At 38.1% G+C, this 12843-nt stretch overlaps 1 protein-coding gene across 5 annotated transcripts in view; it reads left to right on the top strand.

Annotated features, from left to right (window-relative positions):
• The window catches only part of AGBL1 (AGBL carboxypeptidase 1), an 805162-nt gene that overhangs the window by 338485 nt on the left and 453834 nt on the right, over positions 1-12843 (top strand). For all 5 annotated transcript variants that reach the window (XM_059912528.1, XM_059912527.1, XM_059912526.1 and 2 more), the window contains one exon: positions 5668-5848. In XM_059912528.1, coding sequence (XP_059768511.1) covers positions 5668-5848 — 181 coding nt within the window. The remainder of the gene's footprint in view (positions 1-5667; positions 5849-12843) is intronic.

The raw sequence follows: 12843 nt of genomic DNA, 5'->3' as shown, positions 1-12843 counted from the left end.
TTTATTGTATGTAAATTGTACCCTAAATACAACTAATTAAAAAAGAGAGATGGAAGAATCTTTATATATTGATGTGGAAAGATCACCAATCTATATTAGTAAATGAAAAACACACAGTGCATAAAATTTTCATAGCATGCTACCATTGGTGGTAAACATTAGTATCATGTATATTATATAATGTATAAATTTTTTCCCACCACACCTCTTTTCAAATTTTCTCTTTCTCAGAATCTTCTTTCATTGACATATTCTTTTCCATTTCTGTTTCCTGGTCTCCTTCCTCACTCCTTGCCCTTCAGTCAGGCCATTTTTATCCACTCTCTTCCAGAGCTAAGGTCAAGTTAGCTGACTGGACCTTAAAATCATAATATGCTCTTTTGGCCATTTCTCCTATCATCTTCAGCTCCAACAAGAAGCCCCATCTGATCACACTCTTGCAAAATGATTTTCCATGGTGCTTCCACAGCCTATAAGATTGTTTCCAAACTCCTTAGCATGGGCTAAAAGGCCTGTTTAAAAGAAACAAGTACAGACTTAGCTTAGAGCATCACTCCCCTTCTTACCTTCCATATAGCTAGTGTTTTAGTCACATAAAATCACATCACTCTTCTTCAGACACTCTGTGCTTTATGACCTCATTATCTTGCAAATACATCGACTTAGCCCCTTCCATCATCTCCCTCCTTTCTTTTCTTCATCTGGCAAACTCAAACTCCAATGGGACAAACCAGATCATATGTCACATCTTATGTGAAAAAAACTTTTTTTTAATCTTTCTCTTCTGTGGTTTACTACTCCTGGAAAATATTTTGCCTTTATGAAAACTGACATATGATTGTTATTTTCTGGAGAGACAAACATGCTAGATAGGGATAAAGAAGACATAAAAATGACCCACGTGGCCTCCACTAGCAGATGTGTCTCTGTGTATAGATACCTTTAAGTATCTACAATGACACAAATGGGATCCATTATGATGCAGCGCTCTCTCCTATATTGTTTTCACTCATCACTGTGTGATATTTACCTTCCAGTGTGAGATCTATGTGCCATTTTTAATGGTTGCATAGTATTCTGTTTTATGTATCATTTCTTTAACTAATGTCCTGTGGGTGCATGTTTAAGTCACTTCCAGTTGCTCGCATTACCATAAATAACGTAATGAGCATTCCACTGTGCTTTGAAAAATGTCTTGCCAAATGTCCCTGATCATATTGGATCATAATTATCTGTGTGCCTGTCTTTCACACCAGACTATTATTAGTTCCCTGAGGGCAAAAAATCATTATTTCTTTTGGAATCTCCAGAACCTTGCAGAGTGCCAGTAGGAGCTTAATATATATTGTTGAAAGAAAGAAGGAATAAATGAATGGATGTTTATATAGTTGGGCGTACATGTGTATCATCACACATGTCTTCTGTTCTTACTCAGCTTTTCCTTGGCCCTGAGCCCGATATCTCTCAGGCATTATACAACCCCCTACTTGTTTCTAACACAGATGTCATTACCACTGACATAAATTCAATATGTTGCTTTCAGAATTACAATATTGCCAAACCATGACTCCCCCATAGATTTTGGTGGCCTCCGGAAGAGATTTTATAAATTACAGAGAAAAAAAAAAAGACATATACTTGACACTCTTTGCCCCACCCTAAGCAAAGATGAGCTATTAAAACTGAAATTGTCAATTACAAGAAAAAACACAGAGTATGTACGTTGCATACTATTCACAGCTGTTGTCTGCTACGGGTTCTCTGCGGCACCATTTGCTGCTACAACTGAACGGTCCCATAAGTTTAACTCACCAATACGACTGCAAAATTGCCTTAAATCACGGAGAGGAAGGAGGAAAATCAACTCGAAATGGCTAAAATGCTGCTTATACGTATTTCTTCATGAGAATCCACAGTTTTCCCTGTTTGCTTCTTCAGGATGCTCAGAACAGCCTGGCAGGTCTTGTGGTGTATTACAGTCTGGCAGATTATCAACCTGACTCTCCAAAGGGAAGAAACATCTTGACATTTCTTTGCAAGAGCTGCATTTGGCTTACTGACTAATGCACTGCATTGCACTGGTTACCAGGCAATGGGACTCAAATGGCCCAGGCAATGAGAGTGTTCAGTTGGTGTTGAAAATTTACACGAGCTTAAGCTACTTTTTCTTTTTTTTTTTTTTTTTTTTTTTAATTTCTTCTTGCTGGGCTGGGAGCACTTACTATTGTTGTTCAATATGCTGTAAATGAACATAGTTCAAAAACCACAAAGAGAGTGATATGGAATTATAGAACTGAAAGTAGGCCACTGATTGGGCACAAATTCGTCAAGCCTCTTTATGACTCAACAAGCTTTTTATTGGCATGCCAATACAGCTTGCTTTGGAAGGAGTGAAAAGTAATTGTGAGCAAATGATATAGTGGGAAAGTTGACCTTCAACTAACTTCAACTGTGCTCAGCTAGCTAACTATATACCACCCCCTGCCAATATGCTTACTTAGTATGTTCCAGTTAGCAAATCACTAAGCTTACACACAGAACATCCAACCTAATACTCAATTTCTTCAGAAACTTACATAATTCATCTCAGGTAGAACATGGTGGGGCTGGAATTTGAACTCTGGAAATATGACTTTAAAAGTTGTTCTCTGCTCCATAACCCCAGCACTGTCTATGGTTAAACAAATGTACTATCTTCATAAATGTCAGAATTTTTTTGACGCACAGTCTTTGGCATGTCTTTCTCCTGTTGATAAGCCATCATTTACTTTCTATTTCTTAAAGTAGACACTCTCAACTGTTGTTTTCTGGGGCACACATAACAAATATTCTCATTACAACTCTCTGCCATTCTTTTCTCCCCAGTCCATAAAGCACACTTGGATGCATGTTATTCAAAGTAACCTTATTTTAAGGATGACTTTAAACCTGCTCTTATATCATAGAAGTTAAACTAGAGTCTAACAAGATATAACAGAAACATGATTACATTTGCCCAGTCAAATAGTGGTTTATTGGTCTCAAACATCCAGAAGTATTGAAGAAGCTAGTGAAGGTGCAGGGTAGCTGCTTAAGGGATTTTTCAAGAACGTAGGCTCTTTCTACCTTTACGGTAACATCTTATCATGTGACTTTGATTCTCAAGTTGGCTTCCTCACCTGAAAGTATCAGATCTATGTTCAAGGAAGGAAGAAGAGACAAAGATGAGGGATAAGGGACAAAAACCAAGAAGGCATTTGCCAGGTGAAATGGTGCCCTTTAATCAGTTTTCCAGAAAGACTCACCCCAGGCTGCCATTTACATCTCATTGGTCTCGATCCTGTCACATGGTCACTCCTACCTACAAGAGGATCCACGTAGCTGAGTGTTTTGATCTAGGCACTTTTTAAAGCCCCAAAAATCAGGGGTCTGGTAGTAGGAAAGAAGGGGAGAAAAGCTATTGGGCGGGTAGCCAGCATTTTGTGTGATATGTGTAGGTGTGTGTGTGTATATACGTGTATATATGTCTATGTATGTATATTTATAAAGTATATGTATACATATATAGTGTAGTATATATATATATATATAAAACAAGCATTTACACTTTTATTACTAACCAATGATTCTTCAGTAGATCTCATCACAGATCATAGCGTATCAGGGAGATACTGACTCCATAGTTGAGAACTTCTGATCTACAGAATAAAGTCCAAATCCCTAAACAAAATATATGAGGAAGGATCTTAACAGTTTGACACCAACCTACTTTTCTAAATTCACAAGCTACTATCTCTAGTCCTTTGCTTCAGCCGTTCACAACTTTTCTTTATTCTTGAATGCACCAGATTTTCTCCTCTGTGTTCTTTGCCATGTATCTTTTTCTTTGCTTAGGAGACCCCTCCTCACCTTCTTTCTCTAGTTAGCTGATACTTAGCCTGCAGGACCCAGTCTAAATAGCACCACATCGCTGGAAATGTCCTTCCCTCTCTGAGTCAGATCTATTTTTGGTGCTTTATATACACCTCCACTAGCTCACTTGTCATTATTTGCTTGCATATTTGTCACTACCGACAAATGCTTTGGCCTCTTACAGAACAAGAACTATAATATATTCAACTTTTTCTACCCAATGCCTCCTGCAGTTTCTGGAATATGTTTAAAATACCTGCTTAAGCAAAAACATAACTGAATATTATCCACAATATATAAAGGATCTACAAAGAGAAGTAACATGTTCTCACCATAGTCAGTAAAAGTGCACCAATATATGCCCCTTAAACCTGCATCTCATTGGCTGTTGACAGAGGGTTTTTTGTTTGTTTTAATTGATGATAATAGTAATATAATTAGGGAATTAATAGTTTATTTCTCTGTATCTTCCATTACTTGTTATTTAGCTGTAATTGAGAGTTATTCAGTTTCATCTTTCTTTGTACAGAATTAGAGACACAGTTTATTCCCTCAAAAAGATTACTGCTTAAGGGAAGAAAAGCCATATTTAACTCATGATTTGAATGATCAGGAAGAAAATGACTGGTTTAACTTTTAGGCTGTTTAGTGGCTAAGGTATTTATACTTGGCAAATATTTAGTTCTCATCATTAGAATGGGTTTAGGAACAATAAGGAATTGGGTGAGGATATAGAAGGAAGAGTCAAAAAACCCACACAAAATTAAACAAAGGGTTAGAGCAGACATGGTGAATTGCTTGTATGATACCACATGTTCCCCACTTTTTCCTCAAGTGTATGGGGACAGACATCACCAATCAATCAAAAGACATTTACCACCTGAGCCCAGATGTGGTCTAAGAATACGTCTCAACACTACGATACTCCATGTGTCTTCTGTCAGCAAAGAAAGGATGATAAGTCTCTCTTTCATCAATGCATTCTTCATAAGATCTATTCATGCCAATACACTCCCAGTGATTGGTAGAGAGTGTGTCCCTGATTTCTTTTGCAAAGTGAAGGAAGTATTGCAACTCCGAGATTGAGCTTCCAAGTGCTTCCCTCTTTTGTGAAATTTCTCCAGGATTGGCTTCAGTGTCATAAAGTCAGTCATAAATTTCCCAATTCAGTCTCTATACTTGACTCCTATTTCTACTGGGGAATGTGAGGCACCATCCTAACCACAGACTTTATAATTGATAAGGGAGAGAGCTAACAGGTACATACTGAACAGCAAGCAATATGCCAAGTTGTTTATAATCACATCCTTTAGTTTTTATAACTGCTGCAGGAGGTCAGTATCATTGTCCTCATTTTACAGATGAGAAAGCAGCCTTGGAGAAATTAAGTCATTTGGCTGAGATCTTACAACTGGTAAATGATGAAGATAAGATTCAGTCTCAGATCTGGGACACCCAGCATCATGCTGTTGGACTCTGAAGAGTAAATTATTTCTTTGGTGGTCTTGCTAAAATCTCATTCTTGGTTGGTTTTGATGCCACTAAGTACTTATGCTTTGGATAACAGCCTTGAGCTTTAACTTTATACTCTCTTGAGTCTTGCAGAACATAGAGGCAGATGGAAAATGGATACATGTACATTAGATGTGTATTAGAAACAATCAACCTATTTCAGGCTTCATGCCAGTCAGGTGTAATACTGGCTTCCTAGAGATTATCTGGGTGGAAATGAAAAGTGTACTTAGGTTTAATTTTCTTGTGTCTCTTTTTCTGCAGGGCAGCGCCCATACCAGGTGATTACTGCTCGAGTTCACCCAGGAGAGAGCAATGCCAGCTGGGTGATGAAGGGGACCTTGGAGTTCCTGGTCAGCAGTGACCCTGTGGCTAGGCTCTTGAGGGAAAACTTCATTTTCAAGATCATCCCCATGCTCAACCCAGATGGTGTCATCAATGGCAAGTATGTCAGGCACCTGGCTCAACCTAGCCAGCCTTTATGTTACCATGGTAACATGTTGTTGTTTTGCTCAATGGGCTTGACTGGAGAGGTCTTGGTACTCCGGCAGGAATAACTTCTCTTGGGTTCTGTTACCTGGTACAAATAACAGGGTAATCTCCATATATATTAATGTCAATCTCATAGTTCCTTTGAATAGAAAGGTATAGACTCATTGGCAGTTAATAACAGAGGAATCCTTAGAAATAATCTCATCTAACACTCTCCTTTTAAAAAGGAGGGAATTGGTGTCCACAATAATCAAATGACTCCCCCCGGTTACTTGGTTAGTGACAAAGTCAGGGCTCAAATTGTGATTTCCTTGAAGTTAAGACCAATGCTTCACAAAAATAAACTCAAAATGGATTAAAGACCTAAATGTAAGACCGGACACTATAAAACTCTTAGGGGAAAACATAGGAAGAACACTCTTTGACATAAATCACAGCAAGATCTTTTTTGACCCATCTCCTAGAGTAATGGAAATAAAAACAAAAATAAACAAATGGGACCTAATGAAACTTCAAAGCTTTTGCACAGCAAAAGAAAACATAAACAAGATGAAAGAACAACCTTCAAAATGGGAGAAAATATTTGCTAACAAAGCAACTGACAAAGGATTAATCTCCAAAATTTACAAGAGCTCATGCAGCTCAATATGAAAAAAACAAACAAGCCAATCCAAAAATGGGCAGAAGACCTAAATAGACATATCTCCAAAGAAGATGTACAGATTGCCAAAAAACACATGAAAGGATGCTCAACATCACTAATCATTAGAGAAGGGCAAATCAAAACGAGGTATCACCTCACACTGGTTAGAATGGGCATCATCAGAAAATCTACAAACAACAAATGCTAGAGAGGGTGTGGAGAAAAGGGAACCCTCTTGCACTGTTGGTGAGAACGTAAATTGATACAGCCACTACAGAAAACAGTATGGATGTTCCTTAAAAAACTAAAAATAGAATTACCATATGACCCAGCAATCCTACTACTGGGCATTTACCCAGAGAAAACCATAATTCAAAAAGACACATGAACCCCAATGTTCAATGCAGCACTATTTACAATAGCCAGGTCATGGAAGCAACCTAAATGCCCATCAACAGACGAATGGATAAAGAAGATGTGGTACATATATACAATGGAATATTACTCAGCCATAAAAAGGAACAAAATTGGGTCATTTGTTGAGATGTGGATGGACCTAGAGACTGTCATACAGAGTGAAGTAAGTCAGAAAGAGAAAAACAAATATTGTATATTAATGCATATATGTGGAATCTAGAAAAATGGTACAGATGAACCGGTTTGCAAGGCAGAAATAGAGACACAGATGTAGAGAACAAATGTTTGGACACCAATGGGGGAAAGCAGTGGGGGAGGGTGGTGGGATGGATTGGGAGATTGGGATTGACAAACATATACTAATATGTATAAAATAGATAACTGATAAGAACCTACTGTATAAAAAAAAATTAAATGAAATAATAAAAGAAAACAAAACAAACAAACAAAAAAAGACTAATGCTTTGATTTGCTTCTATTTCCTGCAGATAAATCTTTATTCTCAGTTGTATTTTACTGGATTCTGGATACAGCTATAATAAAGGTGTCACTTTATCTAAATGGAATGGCTGAAATGGTTGAAAAATGGCTGTGGAATGGCTAAAAGTGAAATGACTGAAAAATGGTTGGCTGCAAGAGGGAAGATTGGGGTGGTGTTTCTCCTGGCCTAGCTCCTCCATGCCTTTCAGAATGTATAATAGGAAAGGTGAATTCCAGTGTCGTAAGGGGTCAGCATTTGCAGAGTTGTGAGCTGAGGCCCAGATAGAAGAGCAGGTTCCGAAGATCACTCAGTCAGTGGGTGGGGGTGACAGGATTAGCATTCATACGTACCTGCCTCAAACTATGGAAAAAGACTTAAAGCCCCTTCCTATGGTAATAAATGATTCTTTTTTACTATAGGAGCAGACATTGGTATCCTATGGAAATAAACAGAATACAAGGTAAACAGAAAAATTGAAAGGAAAAATAATTTCAAAAGCTAAAAATAAAAATGCAGAAGAAGTTATAATTTAAAATATCAGTTTTAAAGAGGCAAATGCATACGTTTAGAAACTGGGAAAATAGAGCAATATTGAAAAGGTGAAACAGAAGAGATAAAATGAGAATTATAAAGAAATTTAAAAAGAAAACAAAACTTTCAGAGATAAAATTACAATGACTTAAAATAAATAAGAAAATGTTTTAAGAAATGTAAAATAATAATTTCTTTCAGGAAATAAAAACCCAAAATAAATGTTAAAAGGCTGAGAATAGACCTGCTTCAAAGGAAAAGCACAAAAAGAATATTGATAAGTTAAAAAGGTTAAAAATTTAAAGATAGTAAACTAGAAAAAGAGGATGAGAATAAATTCCAAATGGTAAAGTATGTTAAATTATGCCAAAATGCAAGCAAGTTAAAGGCTGTAAACTAAAATTTCAATAGATACCACAAAAAAAAAAAAAAAAGGAAAGAAGATAAGTAGGTAAGGAAAGCATCCATGTGTTCTAACAAGATTCCTAGTTTTGTAGCTTCCAGATTTCTTTTTTTTTTTTTTGATGGAAGTTTTTGGTGGGCAGAGAGGAGGATCCTTCCTCCTTGCATATGGCGACTGGTTGGTCTTCAAGCACATGTGAGGTGTGGGAAACCAAGTCCTTCAGCAGGTGGCAGCAATCAGGCCTCTGGAAGCAATCAGGCTTCCTAGATCTCAAGCTGGACAAAGCCCTAAAGCAGTGTCCTTTCCTGGTCCAACAGAACTCAGCTGGCTCCTACCACGTGTTCCTTTAACTCTGGAGATCAGCTCCAGGGCCTCAGTGCGTGGCTCCTCCCTGCTTGAGGGACTAAGAGTTTTACTAGCAGGCTTACTGAGCCTAAATGGATGGAAAACAGCTCCGCAAGCCATCTTGAGAGACATGACCTCTTTTCAACATTCTCTCATCCAAGTTGGCTCTTTTCTGAAGTTACATGTTCCATTGAATTGTCTGGGGTCTGGTAGAGGATGGAAAGAGCACGGGGTTCAGAGTCATAACTCTAGTCTGGAATTCTGGCTCTTCCCCTGACCTACTCAATTTTCTCTTCTGTTGGAAGAGGAAGCTCCCTGTTGACCTGTGTTGGTAGAGGTCTTATAAGCCCAAAGTAACATTCAAGCTCTGGAATAAATACTGTAGTTTTTTCCATTTCAAATGCTCACGCCTCTGAATCAGAGGCTTGATCCAGGTCTTTGGTTGAAAGGTTAACATGGTCTCAGTCACTGAATATCCTCCTGGCCTGGGCACACATTATTTCCAGCTCACAGCTGGTTGCTTTGGGTTCCCTAATGGCAGGCCAGCTTCTCTGTGACACCACCATCCATCGTCATTACCGTTATTTATTATGACTAAATTACCCTTTTTATTTATATAGCATCTTTCATCATGGAGCTCAAGGCACTTTGTAGGTTACTTGGATCACCCAAACAATTTTGACTGAAAGGGATTTGGAAATCATAGCATTATTCTACTGAAAAAAAAATCCCCAGGTCATTGCACATCATTACAAAAAGACTTGATACTGCCATGGAATCATAACATCTTACAATAAATGGGCTTAAAAGTTTCAGCTCACAAACCCTTAGAACACACCTAACATATGGTTTATCTAACTTCCACTTAAATGCTTCGTTGACATTCCGTTTCAGGACATACCCATTCCATAGTGTATAATTAGGTGGATTTGTTTTTCTTTGTTTTGATCTTTGCCTTGTGAATTTTACACATTTTACCTAAAATGTGTAGAAACAAGGATAAGATCTAATCCCCGTTTTACATGCCTTAACTTCCTCAGGTGAAGCCCTCTCCAAGTTCGATGTGGTTCACCTAAACATTGCTTATGTGGTATTGTTTCTGATGTTCTGATTGTCATTGATTTTCTTTGGACACATTCCTATTCATAGGCTTCTAAACACTAACAGAACTGCCCTGCCTGTGTGTGGTCTGACCAGCAAAGAGGCAAGCTTTTTGCCTAAAGATTAGAGAGCCTGAACCTGAACTTGGCACTTAACCTACCACAAGATCCTTGTCTTTCTTTCCCTGCTAGTATCATGCAAAAGAACTTATGAAAAAATCCATAATATTTCTGTGTGCCTATCATTATGTCCTGTATTTTAAAATCATAGCTGCCTTCATTTAAACGCTGTGACTGAAAGTTAAAGGTATCACAGAAGGCCTTACAAAGGAATTCCGGTTTCATGCTTTGAAAATTATTTGAAACTTCAGGAAATCACTGTATTAGAAGACTCAGCTTTTAAATAAAAAAGATTCTACCAGCCTCAAAAAAAAAAAAAAAAAAAAAAAGAAATCATGGACCCCTGTGGAGTTTGCAAAACTGTGTAAATGTGGAGTAGTAGTTTCCTTGTGTGGTGATGTTAATGAGCCTCTGAGGATGGCTGGGAGGTTTTGATAACAGTGGTCAGGGAGACAAAGCCAGGATTTTCTAGCAAAGATACAGTGGGTCTTGCCAAGTCAAAGATCTCTTAGCAACATATGTCTGTAACAGGAAAACAAAATACAAAGATGGTTTCCAAAAGAAACAATTTACCATCTTGTTGGCCTGGTAGTTTGTATTGAACTGGGCTGAGTTCAAAGTAATCCAGGAGGACTGATGCAGTGATCCCTTGTTTCTTATAATTCTTTCCAACATCGGATAAAAGAACAAGGAGACAAGCAGTTGGGTTAGAGCAGAAGTGATAATGGCTGCTTGATTAGAGTGGGGAGTGGGGAGAAGACAAGTGATGACTTAAAAGGTCAACATGGCAAGTAAGTGAAGGAGAGGAAGAAATCTAGCATGATTCCCAGTTTTTGGACTTTGGTTGTTGGGTGGAGGGTAGTGACAAATAATTTTTATAAAATCAACACCCAGGCCAACATCTTATTCCCAGGAGAATCAGAGTATATTTATTCTTAGTATATATACAACGCTGCAAACTTGATTACTTTCTTCCAAGGCCATTGTGGAAGAGAAGTAAACAACCATAAAGAGCAAAAGACGTGCTATAAGTAAACACACCAAGGTATTAAGAAGTAATAGGCTGAATGCTCTAGGGGAAACACATGAAACTATAAAAATCAGATAAAAATCTTGACAGCTTTAACTAACTGGGACCATTTAAATTTAGTATCCATAGTCTTTTACTCTGTGGATTGTGAAGGCTTTATTTTACTACAATAAGAGCACTCACAGACTTTATCAAAAAAAGATTTAGCACTTTTTATAAGCCAAGAAAGAACCTTGTTCTTTTACATATATTTTCTTATCTAATAGTAACTATGGCCCGACCAAGGTAGATCTTCCGTATAATTTTCAGGTACAGAAACTTGAGTATACAGGGGTGAAGTCTTCAGTGCAGTTTAAATAGCTCGTATTACAGAGCCAGGACTAAAACTTCTGTCTATTCTATATTCCTTTTCTATAGAGATTTAAGGGAATTAGAATAAAAGAATCTTAAAATGTTCTAGCTGGGCGGGTTATTGTATATTATTTAGTCCCACTCCTTCAAATGATAAGGAAATTGAGACTAAAGAGATAAAATGAGTTATCACATAGCCTAGTTCAAGGCAGAAATGGCATGAAAAATTATCTAGATAATTAAAACACTCAAGCAAATACACAGACACACACAGACACATACACACACACACACACACACACTCTGGCACACACACACCCATGTCTACCTCCAGAGCCCGTGTTGATTTTAATCTATCAGCTCTTCCCCAACTTGGATGGAGATGCAAGTAAAGCCTCAGCCCCATCAGCAGATGGTCTCTGAAATTAGCCTTGTTGACCTCAATCTTCACATCTAGTGTGACTGGGATGAAAGAAGGCATAGCCTTCCCAGCTTTCTGCAATCTTGGCCCAGGATGAATGAATTAGTTCATCCTCAGTTTTCCTTCACGGAATTTGAATTCCCAGCGTGGCTTGGGCCTCAACACTGTACCGTGTCCTGCCAGCTTTCTCCTCTGGAGAAGACATACTTCCTGTTGATGCCATCTTTTGGCTGTAAACAGCACCCAGCTGACTTTGAATAGTTTGGCCACAGGGCTGCCATTCCACTGCCCATTCTATTGTACGTTTTCACTCAAGTAACTATTCAGGATCACAAAATGCTTATGACTATCCCCATTGGGTTCACTTCACCTTTGGGCTGGGCTATGCCTCTTTCCTCCTTTTTTGATATGTTCAGGGCTTCCCTCTTATGTGACCTCAGCTCTAACTTTTAATGTATTTCAAAGCTCTTCGATATAAAAACATGTAGCAGTGATTCTCAGACTTTTGGATTTCTCAGATCAGTTACATTTGAAAAAAAACGGACTATAATAAATATATAATTTTTAAAAATTATGCTCAAGAAAGAATGGAAGATACTCTCTGAGCTCCCAAACAACAGACTGGTGAGAAATTCAACATTAGATGTTTCTTTGGCTGCCTCCTCACCTACATACAATCATACAAGCAACTCAGGGGTTTTTGATGCTAGATCATGGCAGTAAGCATTCTTGCCCTTCATACTATGATACATTTGCTACTGGCCATGAAGACTTCCCTGTGGGTAGAGAGCAGTGTAGTCATTGAATGAATTTGTTATTCCCATTGTCAATCTTCCTGGAAAGGAGTAGATCCTGGAACAAGAAAAGATGCCTGACAGATGGACCTTTAGGGGGAAGAGATAATTCTCTGGAACTCAAAAGTGAAGAAACTCTGGTCTAACCAGAGAGTCCCCCTAGGTCACTGAGGAAAGGTGGCATCTGCTATGTGGAAGAGCTTGGAAGAAGCAATCCCTCACATGGCTGCTTGAGAATGAGAACAGCTATACCAATAATCAGTTTTAAATTTTCTGTGAGTAGATATCATCTGTTATATCATTTATTCTTCG

The sequence above is a fragment of the Balaenoptera ricei genome, chromosome 2 (genome assembly GCF_028023285.1).
Source record: "Balaenoptera ricei isolate mBalRic1 chromosome 2, mBalRic1.hap2, whole genome shotgun sequence".
NCBI classification, from domain to species: Eukaryota; Metazoa; Chordata; class Mammalia; order Artiodactyla; family Balaenopteridae; genus Balaenoptera; species Balaenoptera ricei.
Note: the sequence above shows the minus strand (reverse complement) of the source record. Positions and strands in the feature narration are given on the sequence as shown.